The sequence below is a fragment of the Macrotis lagotis genome, chromosome 2 (genome assembly GCF_037893015.1).
Source record: "Macrotis lagotis isolate mMagLag1 chromosome 2, bilby.v1.9.chrom.fasta, whole genome shotgun sequence".
In the NCBI taxonomy this organism is placed as follows: Eukaryota; Metazoa; Chordata; class Mammalia; order Peramelemorphia; family Peramelidae; genus Macrotis; species Macrotis lagotis.
Window position 1 is genome coordinate 220443471 of NC_133659.1, and position 21723 is coordinate 220465193.

The following is a 21723-nucleotide window of genomic DNA, read 5'->3' on the forward strand; positions in this document are numbered from 1 at the left end:
GAGAGCGCGCGTGCGCCGCCTCTTCCCGCGCTCGTTTCTCATTGGCTGCTACGGCACCTCCGGGGCGGGGTCTCTGAGCGGCGCGCGCCTCGGCCGGCGGGATGGAGGAAGACGGGCCTAGCTTTAGAAAGGTAGGGGGTCGCCTGCCCCGGAGAGCGGGGCGCTGGACAACGGGGCGGGGGCCTGCGGGCCGGGAGGGGCTCCCGGGTGCACACAGCCGCCCGAGCATCTTCTGGAGGAGAAACCCTGCTTCTTGCCAAAGGGCAGGCCGGGCCGCAGCGCCCCGCCCGCGCCCAGCCCTTGGCCTCGGGACCCCGAACCCCCGCGCCCCAAGCTCCCTGCCCGCCCCCTGGACCGCCCCCATCACCCCTAGAGCCCGCTTGCCCACAACGTGCCCCCCGGGTTGTGCCCCCGGGGCAGCCGGCTAAGTTTTGCCCTCTGCACCTCGGCAGGCGTACGATGGCATTATTACGTTGGTTTCAGTCGTGGCTTATTTTCCTGGACCCCCATTTGGGATTTTCTTGGCCAAGATGCCGGCGGGGGGGGGGTGTTGTCATTCCCTTCTCCGACCCATTTTACAGATGAGTAAACCGAGGCACACACGAGTGGAGTGACCCGCTCAGGGTCACACAGCTAGAAGTTGTCCGAGGCCAGATTTGAACTCGCTTCCAGGCTTTGAATTCTCCCCGCTGAGCCACCTGGCGCTTAATAGTTGCTTATTTACCGAATGGACTTGAGAAAAGAGACTTGTCAGAGTGACTAGAATTCTAAACGGACTCAGGAACTCCCGGAGTCACGTCCTGCCCAGGCCAAGGCATTCATCCTCTCTGATGCTTCCTTTCTGCATCTGGAAAATGAAGATAAAACTTGTTGCATCTATGGGAGGGGGGTAGATGCAAAATGCAAAGGAGATCTAGAAGACAGCAAATATAAAGTGCTTTGTGAGCTTTAAAATGACATTTTACAAAAGGCCTAAAATGTCGACAGTTTTTGACCCAGATTCCACTGCTAGGCATATACCCAAAGAAGGTCATTGATAAAAAAAGAAAAGCTTTTTTTTATACACCCCAGAATATTTATACCCTATTTCTTGAGGGATTGGGTGTGGGTGAATTGGATAGGCTACATAGGTATGATACTGGAGCTGGAGTCAGAAGATCTGGGTTCAAATTATACCACTGAAACTATCAGTGTAACTTTGGACAAATCAGTTCACCTGCCTGGGCCTCAGTTTCCTCATCTGTTTTTTTAAGTGTTTCCCAGCTCCAGGACCTGGAGTGTCCCAGGAGGGAGTGGGCCGAAGGAGGGTTTCCAAAACCAAAGAGGATTTTTGTCTTGGATCTAAACTCATCTTTAAACAGTTTATCTTATATTTTTAGTCATGTAGGTTGGTAACTTTAGAGTCATCAAAGGCTCTTCTCCCTCCCTCCTTCCCAAATTGAATCATAACATCTCTTGCAGCTGTCTTCTCTCCATTCACTTAGCCCCTATATTGAAGACTTTATTACCTCTCTCTTGGGCTTATTGCATTAGTTCTTAATTGATCTCTCTGCTTCCATTCCCTCCTTTCTACAAAAGCCAAAATCATTTTCTGAAGATGACCCTAACAAACCTCTGTTCTTACCTTTTGCTTCTAGGATAAAATACAGACTTCTCAGTAATATTTCTTTTAATTTAAAAAAAAAAGTATGCTTCAGTCTGCCCTCAGTTCATCAGTACTTTCTCTGGAGGTGTATTTGAGTCTTTTGGAGTTGTCTTGGATCATTTGTCTGGATTAGAATAGATAAAGTCTTTCATAGTTGATCATCATTATAATATTGCTCTCCCGGTTCTTCTCACTTCATTTTGCATCAGTTCATACAAGATTTTCCAAGTTTGTCTGAAACCATCCTGCTCATTATTTCTTATAATACAATAGTATTCATCACAATCACTTCCACAATTTGTTCAGCCATTTCCCCAATAGATGGACATCCTCTTAATTTTCAACTCTTTGCCACCATACACACAAAAGCTGCTTTAAATCTTTTACATTATAGGTCCATTCCCCTTTGATTTCTTTGTATGGAGACCTAGTAGTGGTATTGTTATGTCAAAGAATATGTACAGTTTTTGACCGTTTAAGTATAATTCCAAATTGTTCTCCAGAATTGTTTCCCTATTTTTCCCATATCCCTTCAGCATTTGTCATTTTCCTTTTCTGTCATGGTAGCCAGTCTACTAAGTGTGAGGTGGTAACTTCAGTTGCTTTAATTTGCATTTCTCTCAGGGGCGGCTAGGTGGTATAGTGGATAAAGCACCGGCCCTGGAGTCAGGAGTACCTGGGTTCAGATCCAGTCTCAGACACTTAATAATTACCTAGCTGTGTGGCTTTGGGCAAGTCACTTAACCCTGTTTGCCTTGCAAAAAACTAAAAAAAAATTTTTTTTCATTTCTCTCAAAGCAATCCAGAGTCATATGAAAAATTGCTCTAAATCATTACTGATTAAAAAATGCAAATTAAAGCATCTTTAAAATACCACCTCACGCCTCTCAGATTGACCAATGTGACCAGAAAGGGCAATAATCAATGTTGGAAGGGATGTGGGAAATCTGTGACACCAATACATTGTTGGTAGAGCTGTGAACTCATCTAACCTTTCTGGAGAGCAATTTGGAATTATGCCCCAAAGGGCAACAAAAATGTGCATACCCTTTGATCCAGTAATACCACTACTGAAGAGATCATGAAAAAGATAAAAGCATCACTTGTACAAAAACATTCATAGCACCTCTGTTTGTGGTGGCAAAGAACTGGAAATCGAGTGAATGTCCATCAATCAGGGAATGGCTGAACAAATTGTGGTATATATGCATGTTATGGAACCAGGAGGGATGGCATTTCAGAGAAGCCTGGAAAGACTTGCATGAACTGATGTTGAGTGAGCTGAGCAGAACCAGAAGAACCTTGTACACCAAAAATCTATTACCTTCAATTTTTTTAAAAGTATCTTTTGTACTATATAATTTTGCTATCTCTAATATTTTATTTTCTCCTCAAGGATATGATTTCTCTTTCAACACATTCAGTTTTGATCTATGTGTAGCATGGAAACAATGTAAAGATTATCAGACTGACTTCTGGGGGAGGGTGGGGGGAAATTATAAAATTCACAAAAATTTGCATTTCCCTAATCAGCTGTAATTTAGAGTATTTTTTTGTGTCAACTGATAGCTTTGATTTCTTCTCTAAGACTAATTTAACTCACCACATTCTGTCTTTCCTCTACTTTTCCAATTATTTCATTTTACTTTTCTTTATGTTCTCTGTATTCCATTCAAATTGACCTACTGGATGTTGCTAGAACTCAGTATGTCATTCTCTTTCTTGCATGTAGAATATATCCCTTGGGATCCTTCTCTCTTCAAGGCTTAGTTCAGGGATCACCCTTTCTTTGAAACCTTTCAAGAATTCTTCATTCATAAGACAGCCCTAACCCCCCTCCCCCCCAAAAAACACCAAATCTATAAGGACTAGCAATAATTTAATGGTCATAGCAAGTTATATTTCTGGTAGGCTGACCAGTAAGTGATGAAACTTTTTTAGTTATTGCAACCTTTGAAATAGGGAAAAATGAAAAAGGGTCTTTAGTCTTATGTGGCCTCCCTTCTGTTTCTGGAGTGACAGTGGCATGAGTTCAGAAAGGGGACATAGAAAGTTAAGAATCGCGATTTTAAACACATCAACAAATTTTAGAATACCAGCAGTCAAATTAAAGAGATCTTTGTTCAATGACCCATGAGTGGACATCATGCTGGAGAAGTTGAATCATAATAAGTTTGACATTCTTGCTGCAAATGAAACCACAAGAATTAAATTGCAGCATGAGGGAAAGATAGTTTATGGGTGTTCCTAAAACAATGGAAAGAGTAATCGCATGCTGCCAAAGCTATAAGAAATATGGATTATTTCATCATTATTGTTCAGTTGTGTCTGATTCTCTGTGACCACATTCTTGACAAAGATACTGGAGTGATTTGCCATTTCTTTTTCCAGTGTGTTCCAGTTTTACAGATGAGGAACTGAGGCAAATAAGGGTTAAATGACTTGCTTAGAGTCACACAGCTATTAAGTGTCAGAGGCCAATTTGAACTCAGATCTTTCTTACTCCAGGCCTGATGTTCTATCCATTGCACCATCTAACTGCCCTCATTTGGTTACCACATATTGTAATACTGTAAATCAAAAAGTATTTGCAAAAAAGACCATTATGAGAATAATTGCAGCTTATGTACCAATATTAGCTCCTGAAGATGAACAGGTAGAGAAATTCTATACTGTACAGATAATAGACTCCAGGTCAAATCAATGTATGCTTTGGTACTTGGTAGCTTTAGTAGTACAAAATGGAAAAAGATGAGGATGGGGAGAAATACTGAGAGAGACCAAAGACGGGTCTTTGAAATGGTGAGTGAGCATCAAACAGTATCACAGAGAATGAGATGTACCTTGTAACAGACAGTAAAAGACTTATTGTGAAAATAGGCATTATTTCTGAATTAGACATTTGTGTACAGTCAGACTGTATCCCCTTAGTCCTCTTACCATGTTTGTATATTCTTTTTAATTGCTCTAGTTATTTGAGATGAAAGTTCCTTTCCCTTCTTCCTCATTTCTTTATTAATGTATTCCTTTTCCTTTTCCCAGACCATGTGTTCATCTTAATTTTCTCTTCCTTCAAGGCAATGGGATTCTTTTTTGAAAAATTAATTAATTTTGAATTTTACAATTTCCCCCCAATCTTGCTCCCCCCCCCCACAAAAGGCAGTCTGTTAGTCTTTACATTGTTTCCGAGGTATATGTTGATCTAAGTTGAATGTGATGGGAGAGAAATCGTATCCTTAAGGGGAAAAAAATAAAGTATAAGAGATAGCAAAATCACTTAATAAGATAATGGGTTTTTTTTTTTAAGGTTTTTGCAAGACAATGGAGTTAAGTGGCTTGCCCAAGGCCACAAGGCTCAGTAATCATTAAGTGTCTGAGACTGGATTTGAACCCAGGTACTCCAGACTCCAGTGCTTTATCCACTTCGCCATCTAGCCGCCCCTAAACTTTAATTTAAAAAAAAAACCCATTATCTAGGGGTGGCTAGATGGTTATTGCAGTGGATAAAGCACAAAAACATTCATGGAGTCAGGAGTACCTGGGTTCAAATCCAGTCTCAGACACTTAATGATTACCTAGCCTTGTGGCCTTGGGCAAGTTACTTAACTCCATTTGCCTTGCAAAAACCTAAAAAAAAAACCCCAAAAAATAAAATTAAAATTAAAGTTTAAAAAAAGTTTAAAATTAATAGTCTTTGATCTTTGTTTAAACTCCACAAGTCTTTCTCTGGATACAGATGGTATTCTCCATTGCAGATACCCCAAAATTGTGCCTGATTGTTGTCCTGATGGAATGAGCAAGTCCATTAAGGTTGATCATCACCCCCATGTTGCTGTTAGGGTGTATGTAGGATAAAAAATCCACTTTAAAAAATATAGACGACTCTTGAGCAAAAAAAAAAAAAGTTTATTTTGGCTTTTTCTCAAGAAAAGGGCACACTCCAAGTCTCACAAAGGTAGCAAAGATAAAGGAACTGCCCCGAATTGACAGTCAAGCAAGAATATAAGGCCCAACACAAGCCCCTCCTCCCTATCATCCCTCTCTGTTGACTCATTGGTTATTCTTCAGAGTTACATTCTACTTATGAAAATCTACCCTAGCAACAAAGAAAAGAATGAAAGGTTTTCATAAAATATTACCTCACCATCCAGATGGTAAGAATAACCATCAGAATTATAACTATCTTAACTGAAGTAATATAGCTTGTCTAGGAACAGTCTACTTATCATCAAACAAGAGGCGTCTTATGAGCTTCGTTGGAATGCAAGGTTTTTCTCATGAGAACAGTCTACTGTTCTCCCAGTTTCGATAGTTTTTATCATCAAATAGGTGACTAACTAAAAATGCAAGGTCTCTCTGGAAATAGTCCATTATTTCTCCCCCAACAGAATCAGGAGGGTGCCTGGCTTGGAATACAAGGTCTCTCTCCCTCTTTCTTCTAAGAATAGCCTAAGAGTAATAGTTTGTCATTGTTTTAATGATTTTTAACCCTAAGAGGATTTGACTAGGAATATTAACTCTTAAGAAGGAATATTCCACTCAGGTGTGCAATGTTCTTCTGGTTCTGCTCATCTCACTCAGCATCAGTTCATGCAAATCCTTCCAGGCTTCCCTGAATTCCAATCCCTCCTGGTTTCTAATAGAACAATAGTGTTCCATGACACACATATACCACAGTTTGTTAAGCCATTCCCCAATTGAAGGACATTTACTTAATTCAAACTCTTTGCCACCACAAACAGGGCTGCTATGAATATTTTTGTACAAGTGATATTTTTACCCTTTTTCATAGTCTCTTCATAGTCTTCAGGGTATAGACCTAGTAGTGGCTCCACCAACAATGTATTAGTGTCCCAGATTCCCCACATCCCTTCCAGTATTGATCACTGATTGACCTTTCTGGTCATATTGAAGGCAAATTCTGAAGAGACTCTTGTTCTCATTCTTTTTGAATGTGAACATTTTTATCATTGTTTAGTTAATTCAAATTCCACAGATATATTTAACTTTCAAAATTTTTATTCAGATCAGGTCTCTTTTTAGTATATTATCCCTGATTGCAAGTTTCCTTTTCAGAATATCATATTCTTAGAATGATCTTGTGCTCCTTGTTAGTTGGATTCTTTATGATTGCTCAAAGTATTTTTCCTTTGACTTGGAAGATCTTGATTTTGATGTTCCTGGGAGTTTTCATTTTGGAGTTTCTTTTAGAAGGTAACTGGTATAACTGCGTAAACATCAAATGCTCATGGATAGGTAGAGCTAATATAATAAAAAAGACAATTCTACCAAAACTAAACACCTGTTTAGTGCCCTACCAATCAAAATTCCAAAAAATTACTTTAATGAGTTAGAAAAAGTTGCGAGTAAATTCATATGGAGAAATAAAAAGTCAAGAATTTCCAGGAATTTAATGAAAAAAAGTGCAAAAGAAGGGGGCTTAGCCCTACCTGATCTAAAATTATATTATAAAACATCAGTCATTAAAACTGTCTGGTATTGGCTAAGAAATAGAGTGGTGGACCAGTGGAATAGACTAGGTGCAATAGCAGGAAACGATTATAGTTATCTGCTGTTTGATAAACCCAAAGAGTCCAGCTATTGGGATAAAAACTGCTGGGAAAATTGGAAGTTAGTATGGAAGAAACTTAGATTAGACCAACACCTCACATCCTATTCCAAGATAAGATCCAAATGGATACAGGATTTAGACATAAAGAAACAATACTATAAGCAAATTAGAAGATCAAGGACTAGTTTACCTGTTAGATCTATGGAAAGGGAAGCAGTTTATGACTAAGGAAGAGATGGAGAATTTCATTAAAAGCAAACTAGATGATTTCAATTACATTAAATTAAAAAGCTTTTGCACAGATAAAATCACTGCAACCAAGATCAAAAGAAATGTAGTAAACTGGGAAACAATCTTTACAATTGTTTCTGACAAAGGACTAATTTCTAAAATATAGAGAGAACTGAGTCATATTTAAAAAAAAATTCCCCAGTTGACAAATGGTCTAAAGGATATACAAAGGCATTTTACAGATGAGTAGATCAAAACAATCCCTAGTCATATGAAAAGTTGCTCTAAATCATTACTTATTAGAGAAATGCAAATTAAAGCTTCTCTGAGGTACCACCTCACACCTCTCAGATTGGCCAATATGACCAGAAAGGATAATGATCATTGTTGGAAGGGTTGTGGGAAATCTGGGACATTACATTGTTGGTGGAGCTGTGAACTCATCCAACCTTTCTAGGTTGGTTTTGTTTGCTTGTTTTGCAAGGCAAACGGGGTTAAGTGGCTTGCCCAAGGCCACACAGCTATGTAATTATTAAGTGTCTGAGACTGGATTTGAACCCAGGTACTCCTGACTCCAAGGTCGGTGCTTTATCCACTACACCACCTAGCTGCCCTCATCCAACCTTTCTGGAGAGACATTTGGAACTGTGCCCAAAGGGTAACAAAAATGTGCATACCCTTTGATCCAGCAATACCAGTACTGGGTCTATACCCTGAAGAGATGATGAAAAAGGGTAAAAACATCACTTGTACAAAAATATTTATAGCAGCCCTGTTTGTGGTGGCAAAGAATTGGAAATCCAGTAAATGTCCTTCAATTGGGGAGTGGCTTAGCAAACTGTGGTATATGTATGCCATGGAACACTATTGTTCTATTAGAAACTAGGAGGGATGGGAATTCAGGGAAGCCTGGAGGGATCTGCATGAACTGATGCTGAGTGAGATGAGCAGAATCAGAAAAACACTGTACACCCTAACAGCAACATGGGGGTGATGCTCAACCCTGAAGGACTCGCTCATTCCATCAGTGCAACAATCCAGGACAATCTGGGGCTGTCCACGATGGAGAATACCATCTGTATCCAGAGAAACAACTGTGGAGTTTGAACAAAGTTCAAAGATTATTCCCTTTAATTCCTTATTGTCTGATGTTATCTCTTATACTTTATTTTTCTTAAGGATATGATTTCTCTCTCATCACAGTCAATTTGGTTCAGTGTATACCATGGAAACAATGTAAAGACTGACAAATTACTTTCTGTGGGGGGGGAGTAAGATGGGGGGAATTGTAAAACTGAAAATAAATAAAATCTTTAATAAAAAATTAAGGTAACTGGTGATTTCTTTCTATTTTAACTTTTCTTAATTTGGGCAGTTTTCTTTTTCTTAAACTAGACTATCCAGTTTTTTTGTTTGCTAATGGTTTTCAGATAGTCTAATGATTCCTAAATTGTCTGTCCTTGATCTATTTTTATAGGTGATTTATTAATAGCAAATAGCGTATATTTTTCATTTTTTTCCCCAGTCTTTTGACTCTGTTCTAGTTTTTGTTGTCTTATGGAGTCATTGATTTCAGTTTCCTCCATTCTGTTTTTTGTGAAGTCCTGAGTTTGGTTAAATTTCCCACCAACTGCAGTAAGTTATTTATCCTCCTTCCATTTTTTTTTTTCATTTACACAGTCATTTTTATAGTTCTGACCAAGCTATTTTTTTTTTTTCCTCTGAGGCTCTACTTGTACTGGTTAGGGTGTTATTCTTTTCTTCTGGGTTTACCATTTATCTTTTGGGCTTTTCTTAATATATATTGTTTCTTCATTATCTTCCAGTATATTCTTCTGTTTGTTCATATTTTGGCATGTCTCCAAGTGCTTGGCAGATTTTAGGCCTATTTATTGGGATTTACATTGACTTTCTTGATGCATTGCTTCTCTACACCTTTGATGGTCTCCAGCCTTCTTTTTGGTACAGTACTAGATTGTAGAGGAATTTATTTTTGCTTATTTTTCATTTATCTTTGTTTCATCTGAGATGCTATTCATGTATTTGTTAGGGTTGGGTGGGTCAGGGAAGAATCTGGACCCCTCCATGTGAAATGAATTACATTGTGAACAATTATCCATTGGATGGGTTTATGAATCTTTTTTCTTTTAAAGAATTTTACTTATTTAAGGCAGTGGGGTTAAGTGACTTGTAATGGGGTTAAGTGACTTGCCCAAGGTCACAGAGCTAAGCAATTAAGTGTCTTAGGTCAGATTTGAACTCTGGTCCTCCTGACTCCAGGGCTGGTGCTCCATTTGCTGCACCACCTAGCTGTTCAGGACACTGGGGGTGGGGGGAGTCTTTCAGTTTCTCCTCCAGGAAAGGTAGCTAGTGTGAGAACAACTTTCTTCCTAGGACTTCAGCCTTGGGACATCTCTATTTCTCTCAAAGATGCTAGAATGCTTTCAGGTAGCCAAGTTTGTAGTTGTCAAATCTTGTCATTTCTACCTCCTCAGCAGCTGGACTATGGCACTAGCCTTCTTATTGGTCTCTGCTTCAGGTTTCTCCCCACTCCATTTTATCCTCCACTGGCTGGCCAGGACTTCCCTGGTGTTCAGACCCCTTCACAACCTCATTTCATTCTGCACTCCATCTCTCAGAACTTGGCATTTTCTCCAGCCATGTTTTCCATATCTTGCTTGTTTGAACATATTTGTTTGCTTAGATTTGCTTTCTTCAATTGTAATGACTGATTTTGTTTTTCTTTGTATCCCCCATAATTGGCACAGTGCACACATTGACCAGGCCAATGCCTTAATCAGTAAACTCTCTTCTCTCATTTCAGGATCAAGCATAAAGTCTTGTACTTGAAATTTAAATTAATTCTAGATCAGCCCTGAGCTAGGTCAGTTCATTGAGTCAAGCTCAAGGTTTAAAGTGCAGTAAACAATGGATGAATCTTAAAATCCATTTAAAAACCAATTTTACTAATAGAAAAAATGTGAAGAGGATAAAGCTTCATAAGACAGAATAAAATACTATATTCTTTCTCCTGCAGAATCCCACAAGCAGACTTCTGGGGGAGTAAGAACTAAGGTGAAGCTTTTGATACCATTACCCCCTCTTCATATAAGTCTATAATAAATGTATATTATGATAGAATCAAATTATGAATATAAAACTCATATTTCAAATGCAGAAAACCCTTTCTTTTCTTAAAGGCCATCCTCAGGACAGCCCCAAAGTTCCTCTCCAGTAGAGAATGTAAAACAGGGCTGTGATTATAAAATCTAGGAAGGGGGGGGCAGCTAGGTGATGCAGTGGATAGAGCTGCCACCCCGGGGTCAGGAGGACCTGAGTTCAAATTCAGTTTCATTAATTATTTCCTAGCTGTGTGACCTGGGGCAAGTCACTTAATCCCAAAGCTTTGCCAAAAAAACCCAAAAAAAACCCAAACCAAAAACCAAAAAAACCAAAAAAGAAAAACAAGGAAGAATGAAAAGGACTACCATAAAAGGGAAAGTAGGAAGAAACTGGCAGTCTTTATGGTTCTTTTATGACAGGCATATATGTTGGATTTCTACCCCAGTAGCATATTATTGGAGAAATCAAGATCACTTCCATGCACAGATGAAGTTCTGGGACAGGGCTTTCATGAAGAGACATAGTATTGCTAACTTTATATACAGATCTTTTGAACATAGGAAGAAAAGACTTGATTTTTAAAATGTTTTATTTTATATTGGTGAATAGGCAGACTTCCTTGAGTTCTACTCTTTGTTGGGCCAAAGGGCCAGAGGCATTGCTTGGGTAGTGTTGGAAAGAGAAGTAGAAAGAGGGTTGAGAGTTGGAGGCTAGACCATGAGTAGACACCCAAGCCCATCTATTTGTCAGTAGTTTTTGAAGGGTAAGACAAAAACCAGGTTTCTTCTCTTTCTTTTGCTACTAACTTGATTTGGCTTGACTTGGTGCCTTTCCTGGGGCCTTCCCTTCTGTAACTTTTTCCTTCTTGTTATCTTTCTCCTGAGCTCTCTAAGCCCTTGTTTTTTCTTTTCTTTTTCAATTAACAAGCATTTATTTTCTTTCAATAACTTTGAATATAATTAGTTTTTGTTTAACACTTTATTTCATACACCTAAAATCATGTTGAGAAAGGCTCCGTAGTCTTGTTATTTCTCATCTCTATCTCCTGGCTTTCTCAGAGTCCTAGCTGAAATGTCTAGAAGAAATCTTTCCTATGCCTTCCTTCTGTTTTATCTCAATTGTACAATGTTCTTTATAGCATGAGTTTGATAGCAAGAAACAGTATTTCTTTCTTTCTTCGTATCCTCAGTTTTTAAACACACTGCCTTGTCAGTACCCTGGCATGGGCATTTGCTGTTCATTCAGTGAAAATGTTATTTTAACTTTTGTTTGCCAAGGTTCTCTCAAATAAAAAGTATATTTCCCCTTAAATAGCTGAGCAAAAGCAACGAATAGAATGCTTATTACTGATAATACATGAGGCAGCTAGGATGCCTATGGTTTTGAGGCTGCAGTAAGGATGAAACTCAACAATTGCATGGCCCTGGGCTAGTCTCTTAAGAGCTGTCTCAGCTGTAAAATGCAGATAATTGCACCTGCCTCTCCGGACCAAATAAGATTATTTTTGTAAAATGTTTTGCCAGTCTTAAAAAAGCACTCTGTATATGCTAGGTCTTATAATCAAAGCTCATGAGTAACATCTAATTTCCAGAAATAAACAGTAGGTGGTGCTAAGAACACATTTTTTTTTTTTTTGAAATTCCCATGGTCTTGGGTATCCATCCTACTGGTGAAAGAGAGGTATCTGTTTCTGCTCATAGTTACCTCCACCCCATTTGATAACTTTTTATTTGATGCAATTCCACAAGAATGTTTATAATCTGGGATGTTAAAATTTGCAACTATTCTTTAATTCAGTTTTAATAAACACTTATTTAATGTTTAAAGTGTAATGTGATGGGATTGAATGCATGGCAAACCTCACTCTCAAGGATCATATAGTCTAATGGGGAGGAAGGATGTACACAAATAATAGGAGAGAAGACATTACAAAAATAAGGCTTGTTTGGCTGGAATGTAGAGCAGGTAAAAGTGAGTAGCTTGAGATAAAACTTACTAGACAGGCAATGAGGAGCCATTTGATTAGAGAAATATGATCAGAACTGTATATTTATCACATTACTTTAATAATCTCACATCTCCTGTGAAAAATATGTGCCAGCTCTTTCAGTTTATTTAGAAATAATTTAGGACCTTTTTTTTTTAACATTTCATTTTACTTTCTATTTGGGGTTTCCCATATACCCTTGTCATCAAGAATTCAATAATTTCCCTTTCACATCTGACCATTTAGAAACAGCTTCATTCTATGAACTCATCCAAACTTTCTGGAGAGCAGTTTGGAACTATGTCCAAAGGGCAACAAAAATGTGCCATACCCTTTGATCCAGCAATACCACTATTGGGTCTATACCCTGAAGAGATGATGAAAAAGGGTAAAAAACATCACCTGTACAAAAATATTCCGAGCAGCCGTTTGTGGTGGCAAAGAACTGGAAATCAAGTAAATATCCTTCAATTGGGGAATGGCTTAGCAAACTGTGATATATGTATATCATGGAACACTATTGTTCTGTTAAAAACTAGGAGGGATGGGAATTCAGGGAAGCCTGGAGGGATTTGCATGGACTGATGCTGAGTGAGATGAACAGAACCAGAAAAACACTGTACACCCTAACAGCATAGGGGGTGATGATCAACCTTGAAAGGACTCGCTCATTCCATCAGTGCAACAATCAGGGACAGTTTGGGGTTGTCTCAATGGAGAATATCATCTGTATCCAGAGAAAGAGCTGTTGGAGTTTAACAAAGACCAAGGACTATTACCTTTAATTTAGAAAAAAAAAAAACCTGATATCTTATTGTCTGATCTTGCTGTCTCTTTTACTTTGTTTCTTCCTTAAGGATATGATTTGTTTCTCATCACATTCAATTTGGATCAATGTATACCATGGAAACAATGTAAAGACTGGCAAATTGCCTTCTGTGGGGGGTGGGGGGAGGGAAGAAAAATTAGGGGAAAATTTGTAAAACTCAAAATAATATCTTTAAGTAAAAAAAAAACAGCTCCATTAACGCATTCTTCTTCAGACAAGATTGCTTTGGATGGTGATATTTGTCGAGTGGTATTGCTGGGTCAGAGGTTTAGTAACTTTTGGGTATCATTCCAAATTGCTTTTCAGAATGACTGGACCAACTCCCAACTCTATCAACCTTGTATTAGTATGCCTTTATTTTTACGTCCTTCCAACATTTGTCATTCTCCATTTTTGTTATCTTTGGATATGAAGACAAAGTTTTTTTTATTTGCATTTCATCATTAATGATTTACAGCATTTTTCATCTGCTTTTTGATAGCTAGAGAATGTCTCTTGTTCTTAGAAATTTGAATCAGATCCTTGTATACAGGATGTCAACATTTTAAGCTTTAATAGCTTAAAATTGCACCAAGACTTTTGGGATACACAGTGTTCTGGGTGAGACCTTCATCCCAGAAACTTGCTTCTAAATTTTTTTCCTTACATTTTCCTTTTGATTTTGGTTTTGTTTGTACAAAAAATGTTTCAAGTTTGTAAAAAAAAGTCCATTTTTATCTTCTGTGATCCCCTCTATTTCACTATCATGAATTCTTCCATTTTTCCATAGATCTTTAGGTCACAGTTATTTACTTGCTCCTCCCATTTGTTTGTTATCTAAGTCATGTATGCATTTGGACCTTATCTTAGTATAGAATAGTATGAGATGTTGGTCTTATCAATCACTATGCTACTACATTTTTGCTTCTATATGTTGTATCTGAACTTTTTCATTGATTGATCTATTTTTTAACCAGCACTAAATCATTTTGATAATTACTGCTTTTTGATTTTCCTGCCAGTATTTCCCTAAAATATTGCCCTTTCATTCCTCCATATGAAGTCTTTCAGCTTACTGTCTTAGCCTTCTACCTCTGGCAGATCTTCAGTCTTCATCTGCTAAGAATGCCAAATCCTTGTACTTGTTCTCATCCATCTTAAGTTCTTCATCCTGGTGGCACACCTAGCTGAGAGTACTTGAAACTTATTTGGAGGTCCACAACCACTATGACCAACAAGCTTAGAAAAGGACTTAAGAGACTTGCAGGATAGATGATAGTATTTAAGTGGAGTGTATTTTTGTGTATTTAACTGTATAATTGTGTATTCAAGCTTCCCATGTAGCATTTGGACTTACAGATGAGACCCCCCCCCCATTAGTGGTAGGGGAAACAGGAAAGCAGCAGAATCAGATATGACTTTTGTGGCTGCTAGCGGTCAGGAAATGTTACTAGCTCTTATTCCTTTTTTTCCCTATAGGAGCTGGTAAACAAGTTGTTGTATTTACACTTTAAAGATGACAGATGCAAAGGTAATTTTTTTCTTTCTTTTTTCCCCCTTTAAATCGCTAGAGACCCCTCCTCATCTTCAAAAGAACCCTCCCTTGTAATTCAATAACACAGTTAGGCTAAAACAAATTTATAGGCCACATAGCATGTTTCACTATCTGAATGCTAAAGTTTTGATCAGCCTCTGTGGCACTATGGTCATTATAGAGGCTTTTTTCTTGGTTCTGCTTACAGAATCCTGTTTGCATCACTTCATAAAAGTCAAAGGTAATTTTCCACTCAGAAGTCAGGTTTAATGTCAGGATCTTGAGAAGTCAATCAGTGACATTGAATATCTAGCTAACTGTTGCCTTGTAGAGGAAAAGTTTAAAAGTAAGAGTGGCATGTGGCCACATGCTCACCACCAGTAGGATATAGAGAGCTAAAAAGGGTTACATGTTTGATGAAGAAATGGCAGAGCTCATTTTCATTGATCATGCAGCCATGAGGCCAGACAAGGCTTAAAGCTGCTGCATGTCCATGGAAAGACAAAGGCAGACAGAAGTCCTCCAGAGCAGGTTGGTCTCTGGGCATATGGTGATGGGAGCATGCATATAATTCTACTCTGTCTCCTTTCCAGTCAGTGCAGATGCTCTGCAGCTCATGGTGGAGATGCTGAAGATCTTTGTTCAAGGTGATTTGATAGTTATATTTAAAAATTCCCACTGGTAATGTCACATCTAAGACTTAGTCCTAAAATTTCTGATTTTTGTTGGAGCCACATTGAATTCTTCCAGTCTCTCTCCCATGGAATATACCTTCCTGTATTTTAATTGATTTTTTAAAATCCTGAGACTCAAAAGCTGGACTACTGACAGTTTGAGTCAATCTAATAAATGTAGGACATGCCTAGTTGCTGGGAATACAGAGACACAATGAAAAAACAGGCAGCAAAGTAATCCTGGGCAAAACGAACGTGGGGGGGGGGGGTTCCAGTCATCTCTCTTGTTGGGAATTTTTATAAACCATATCTGAAGACAGGATCCGTTACTTGACCCTGCCCAAATTTCACTTTTATTTTTCTCCTATGTCCATGACACAGAAGCTGCAGCTCGAGCTATAAGACAGGCCCAGGCTGAAGACCAGGATAAAGTTGACATTGAACAGTTTGAGAAGGTGTTGCCCCAGCTGGTATGGATCCTTTGGCCTCACTTCTCAGTGAGGGTTGGTGGGGTGGTGAAAAAGAATTTCTAGAAACAGGGTACACTGAATTATAGCATCAAGAGATTATCTGGTCTAATCCCCTTTTCAGTAGGTGAGGACACGGCCCTGGCTGACAGGGTGGGTTCAGGATTTGAACATGTGTCTAATAAATCTAACCCTGTTGATAATTAGTTTAGTAGTCTGTATGCTGATGACTTGAAGTTACTGAATTTCCTCTTCTTTCCGTATAGCTTCTTGATTTTTAGAAGCAGCAGCGATGGAGAAGATGGTTATTGGATCAAGCTGGGCTATCTGAACCTTTTCAAGTAGTCTACTTGCCTCTAACTGTTCCAGGACAGGGAACCAACCTTATACCACCATTTTGGGTAGTGTCTTGTTTCAATAAGAAGTCCTAAGAGGCCAGAGTATATTTACTTCCTGACATGACTGAACCAAACCAAACAGAAGGTCTGTAGCTGTCATCTGCCCAAGAATTTCTACCACAGCCACTTAGCATCAGGATGAGGGTCCCGTACTTTCCCCTCTGCCAGGGTTGAAGAATAAGGAAGCCTGTGTAGTGTCTTCCTGGAAATAGCACAAGGTGGGAGGAGAGGGAGAGGAAGAAAAGGATAGTGGATGAGGTACTGGATCAAGGTAAGAATGAAGAGGGGGCAAGCCAGGTCATGCTGGAGCAAAGTGAAGTCCTCCAGTTCCAGCATACTTGAATTTCCTGCCCCAGGGGCTAGTGCTGCCATCCATTCTTAGCTCCCTGGAAAACAAAGGCTATATGGACATGGGGCCCTGCCTCTTCTCCTGTGCCACCAGCCTCAGCAGAGTCCCCCCAGCTAGCGCCCCAAGAGGATCTCCCCAAGCCCTCATGGAGCAGCAAACTCAGAGCCAGGTACCTGATCTGTAGTTTATATACAAACAGAGCCTAGTGCTCGCCTTCTCCCAACATTCTTGCTGCGTCTGACATCAAAGCTGGTTTGTAACCTTTTAACCATTTGATATTCCCCTCAGAAGCTGCTTCCCTGAGCTATAAATTTGTTCTCACAAAGCAACATCAATAAATCAAAACTGTCTCCCTCCCTGGCTCAGCCTTCTCACTGCCATTAATCACCCAAAGTCAAGTTGCTTCAAAGCCTTATTCAGCTCCCCATCCCCCTGCCCCCCCCTTGCTTTTTTCTCCATCTTTTTAGGACGAAAGCAAAACTCTTAAAAAGGACAGAATAACAAACAGCATGTGTGTGAATGCCCCAGCCCTCACAAGCCAGCTCCCCGCCGGCAGCTGAGAGAAGCTGTGAAATAGGAAACCTTACACATGTGGGCATGAGCCACAGCCCAGAGCCTGGCTTGCCTGGAAAACGTTACTCTCACTGCAGTGGCTGCTCCAGAAGCCGTGTTGGGCAGGATAAAGTAGTGTTTGTGTGGGCTGGCCCCAGGCCCTTGGGAACTGCTCATAGGAGCAGTGGCCCCAAGTATGTGTGGGGTGGTAGCATCTTGTTGGTGCCACAAAGGATTGGTGGGCAGAGGGGATGGATACTGCAAAAGGGACCAGATATCCAGGTCTTCTTTTCCTGTTGATTCCTTGGACATGGGTTAGGCCACACAGGCATGGGAGGAATGAAGAGATTCATAATGTGGGGGCTCCCCCACCTTGACTGAGGAAAAAAATAGCTTCCCAAAGGCATAGCCACAAGCAGCACTTGTGTAGGCATTCTGGCAACTCCACTGTGGTGCCCAAACTCTTCTACAACCGATTCAAGGAGGAAGTTTCCTTAAGAACTCTGGGTTCCAGGCACTACTCCCTCTTCAGGGCCATCAGGGATGCCTTGCTCCACCTTTCTTTGTTGTCCTGCAAGAGCCTTGGAAGAAGAGTCACCTTATTCTGTTACAAGAATGGAACAGTGAATCTGATCAGACCAGGCATCCACTAAGAGACTGGACAGAGTTCTAACTCTCCAGGAGACTGCTGCTCTTCAGTCTGGATGATTTTTGTACCCTCTTCCCTTTGTGCCATTAAGAAAGCTCAGCAGGCATAAAGTGTAAAGGTGACAGGTCCAGAAGACACTTCGCTTTCCTGAAGTGCCTGCCAACTTCCCAAGTCCAAGAAAAATCTGAAGGAAGCAGCAAAGGGGACATTTGCCTCTCAAGTTCACATTTGTTTAGCATTTTAAGGTTTACAAAGCACTTTCCACACAGCAGTGAAACGGAGTGAAAATATTAATACTATTTTACAGATGAAGAGAATGGGGTCCAAAAACAGTATTGGGTTGAACCCAGGTCTCCAAATCTAGTCTGGGGCTCTTTCCAGCCTGGCTGTTAGGTTAATTATTTCCCCAATCCCCTCAGTGGAAAGGAATGATGAGTCTTCCCATCATTCTCAACTTTAGCTTTATGTCGCTGATGAGAGCTGTATGAAGCAGCAAAGTTAATCATACTCAGAAGTCAGGAGACTACAAAACAAGCCCAGAGCAGCCTCCAGAGACTACGGCATCAATTAGACAGCCAACTGCCTGGAATCAGGTGGCTGAGGGAGCAGAGCCACACTCCCACCCAGCTGGAACCAGTCATCATTTTAAACAAACAGACCAACCTTTGACTCCAGTTTTGTTGGTCAGAGCCTTTGGTAGGCAGCGAGCTTTTGTTTTTAAAAGTGGCTTTTTCAATTCCTTTTAATCTATACCATTGTTTTTCCAATGTGGAAGCTTTTACTGATGATGCACTAGGCTTGGTATTGACTGTCCAGAAGTGGCAGGAGACCCAGAGCCTGGCTTTGAATACTATTCAGAATGCATCTGACTCCAATGGGAGCCTCTGGTCCTGTACTTTGTCTACCCCTTGACCCAATACACCCCATCTCTCCACCTTTCTCTTATTCCTTTCCTTCTCTCACAAGGTTTTGTGCTTCAAAGCACTTGAGAACATGTGGAAGTAATTAGACCTGAAGGAAAATGCTGGCTGGTATGGGGAGACAATGACAAGTGCCAGGAACCCTGGGCGCCCCTTTTAGCCACTTTGAAGTTCATTCAGATGGTACAAAGCTCCACTGTGCTTTATTCCTTTGGGGAGGTGTGGGTGTGTCCAGTCCAATGAGCAGAAATGGGAGTAGATACTGGAAACCCCTGCCTGGCCTGGGTCCTACTTGCCCAAGTGGCCCAGGGCACACCCACAGCTGGGTCTAAGATGGAATGGTTCTTGGACAGGGACCTACTAGGGAGACCCTAGTGAAAAGGTGGCCATTGCTCCATTTCCTTGCTCCTTACAGACTCCCCAACCCTGTTGTCCTCAGCCTTCTCTGTCACACAGGAATAGCCAGATCCCAGGCTGCTCCAGCCTAGGCAGCAGAGGCAGAAGATCATTTGAAAGGATATTTTCACCTGAGTTTTGTTCTGTGAAGCAGAGAAGTAATGATGTCAGTTACGTAAAAAGGGGAAAAATTCAGTCAGAGACTGAAAGCCATACTGGCCATGTCATTTAGATACCTGTTTCTTAAATGAAAACAGAACTCCAGGATAGGAAAGTGACTGCATTCCAGTTGTTTGAGTTTAGTTGGTGAATTCAGTTTCTTTGATTGGGAAAGTGTTATGTCCATAGTTGTATATAATCACAGATGTGAGGAAGAAAGGGATAGAGGCCATTTAATCCTACCTCTCTTTTTATAGTTGAAGACAAGCAAGTCTCCAGAAGCCTGTGACTTGCCCAGTTTACAACTAAAGAGAAATAGGGGCTGGCCTGTGATTTTACTGGTACAGGAAATTTCCAGATGGGCGAGAAGCACCTTCTCTGTCATTTAGTGTCTTGGGAGGTCCCGAGAGCACTGACTTGCCAGGGTTATTTCTTTCAGTTTGTATCAGGACTTGAACCCAGGTATTCTTAGCTTCCACGTGTTCTCGAGTGCTTTGAAGCACAAAATTTTGTGAGAGAAGGGAAGGAATAAGAGAAAGGTAGAGAGATGGGGTGTATTGGGACAAGGGGTGGAGAAGGTACAGGACAGGAGGCTCCCCTTGGGAGTCTGATTCATTTTGAATGGTATTCAAAGCCAGGCTCTGGGTCTCCTGCCACCTCTGGACAGTCAATACCAAAATGGTTTTCTAGCCACATGATCTCTCCCCAGTGACATAGATTATATTATCCTTATAATAAGGAAACTTAAGAAAGATCATAAATAGTGTACTGGAGCTGGAGATGTGAAAGCAGGTTCAAATTTCATTTCCTATGGAATTGTTAAGTCCTTAGCTTCTGAACCCTCAGAATTAAGGCCAAGAAACCTGAATCTAAGAGGCAAGATAAGTTTGTGACTCCTCTTGTTCAGCTACTGCAGTTCACACTGACATCCCATCACCCTGACAGAAAGAAAGGAAGATGCTGGAATTGATTAGGAGCACACCAATTCTTTATTCCTATCTCAGGCAGGGAGTGGATAGGAGTAAGTAGGGGTAAAGGAGGAGTCCCCTCCTTCTGTGATGGGATCTCACCTCTTTCCAGCTGTAATACAAAGGGACAAGGAGTTAGTGCCCTTAGGGCTAAGTCAGCACCACCTCTCCCCTCCCCCACCCCTGTGAGATCCCACTTTTTACCTGGTAGTTTTAGCCACTTGGGCACTTTGCCAAGATTCCTCCTCACAGGCTGCGCAGTTCCTGCCACTGGTTCTGAGGGTTCCACTGCCACTTCAGCCGATTCCTCCTGTTCAGAAAGCTCAGGCTCAAGGGCTGGCAAAAGAGTTGGCGTCACTGGGGCCCTGGACATACACCTGAGCAGGCAACCAAATAAAAAGGGTTTGAGTGGGTCTTTAGCTCAAGGATCTGACTGAACAAAGGTCAGTGTTTCCCTCTCACCTGCTTGGTGTCTGAACCCTCTTCCCCCACTTTCCAGTTTCCCCGCTCCAATTCCCAAGACTCACCTGGCCACCAGCACATCAGCAGAAGATGGAGAGATGGTGTTCTCCAGCAGCTGGGGTTCCAAGTAGAAATCTGTGCAAAACCCCGAGTCCCACCCTCAGGTGGACTGAAGAAAGAGTGAGACCCAGAGCTGTCCCCTGCCTTTAGCTCCAGACAGCTTTCTCCCATGGCTCCCCTGGTTGTCCTTAAGGACAGTGTGACCAATGGTGATGTCCTATTCCCTGCACCATGGGGATCACAACCCCAGAAAGATAGGACATGCTGGAGCTGTGGGGTCTGCCTGTCTCCTATGACCTAAATGAAGGGTGCATAGTAGTTCTCAGATCCTGCCAATATGTGCTGATGAAGATCCCACACCAGGCCCTCGAAACTATTTATTCCCCTTAAGAAATTTTGTTCCCCCCACCTTTCCTCTCAAGGATCTTTGTCAGGGATTTTTGAAAAGCTTTGAAGCAAGGCAGGGTGGGGGGTAAGCTTGCTCAGCACCTCCGAGGGCTTCTCACTCACCTGTCGGTTCTTCAGACCCAAAGTGAACAAGGGCAGCAGGAAAGAGGTTAGCCTGCAGGGAGGGGCAGAGGAGTCAGAGAAAGACCAGGTGAGAATGGGGGCAGGGAAGGCAGACAATCAGTTTTCCTATGGAAAATAAATGGCTCTGAGTAGGATGGGAGGGAAAAAAAGATGCTCTCCTAACAGTCAGTGTTAACTTTGACAAGCCCCCCTGCTCCCAATCTTCTATGCTGAGGCTGCATCCATCTACTTCTGCTTA

General features: G+C 40.9%; 2 protein-coding genes across 5 annotated transcripts in view; one reads left to right on the plus strand and one right to left on the minus strand.

Moving 5' to 3' along the window:
• The first annotated feature begins 19 nt into the window (after positions 1-19).
• On the plus strand, positions 20-17145 carry CENPX (centromere protein X). 2 transcript variants are annotated; one of them, XM_074224863.1, is made up of 5 exons: positions 20-131; positions 14846-14897; positions 15494-15547; positions 15956-16044; positions 16308-17145. In XM_074224863.1, exons 1-5 carry the CDS (start codon positions 102-104, stop codon positions 16320-16322), a joined length of 240 nt encoding a protein of 79 aa, XP_074080964.1. In that variant the 5' UTR covers positions 20-101; the 3' UTR covers positions 16323-17145. The 2 variants fall into 2 exon arrangements, with proteins under 2 accessions (XP_074080964.1, XP_074080963.1); XM_074224862.1 differs by lacking the exon at positions 16308-17145 and having other exon boundaries at positions 15956-16284.
• Positions 17146-20434: 3289 nt separating this feature from the next.
• The window catches only part of ASPSCR1 (ASPSCR1 tether for SLC2A4, UBX domain containing), a 137568-nt gene continuing 136279 nt past the window's right edge, over positions 20435-21723 (minus strand). For 2 of the 3 annotated variants that reach the window (XM_074224855.1, XM_074224857.1), the window contains exons 13-16: positions 21465-21516; positions 20960-21029; positions 20637-20809; positions 20435-20544 (exon numbers count right to left, since the gene is read on the minus strand). In XM_074224855.1, the coding sequence (XP_074080956.1) occupies positions 20531-20544; positions 20637-20809; positions 20960-21029; positions 21465-21516 (309 nt within the window). In that variant the 3' untranslated portion in view covers positions 20435-20530. The other variant, XM_074224856.1, reaches the window with a different exon arrangement.

Bases quoted from the DNA above. Each gene is read 5' to 3' on its own strand.
- CENPX (XM_074224862.1), top strand. From the start codon at position 102: ATGGAGGAAGACGGGCCTAGCTTTAGAAAG. The intron at 132-14,845 runs GTAGGGGGTCGC...TTTTCCCTATAG, and splicing joins ACGGGCCTAGCTTTAGAAAG to GAGCTGGTAAACAAGTTGTT. The intron at 14,898-15,493 runs GTAATTTTTTTC...TCTCCTTTCCAG, and splicing joins TAAAGATGACAGATGCAAAG to TCAGTGCAGATGCTCTGCAG.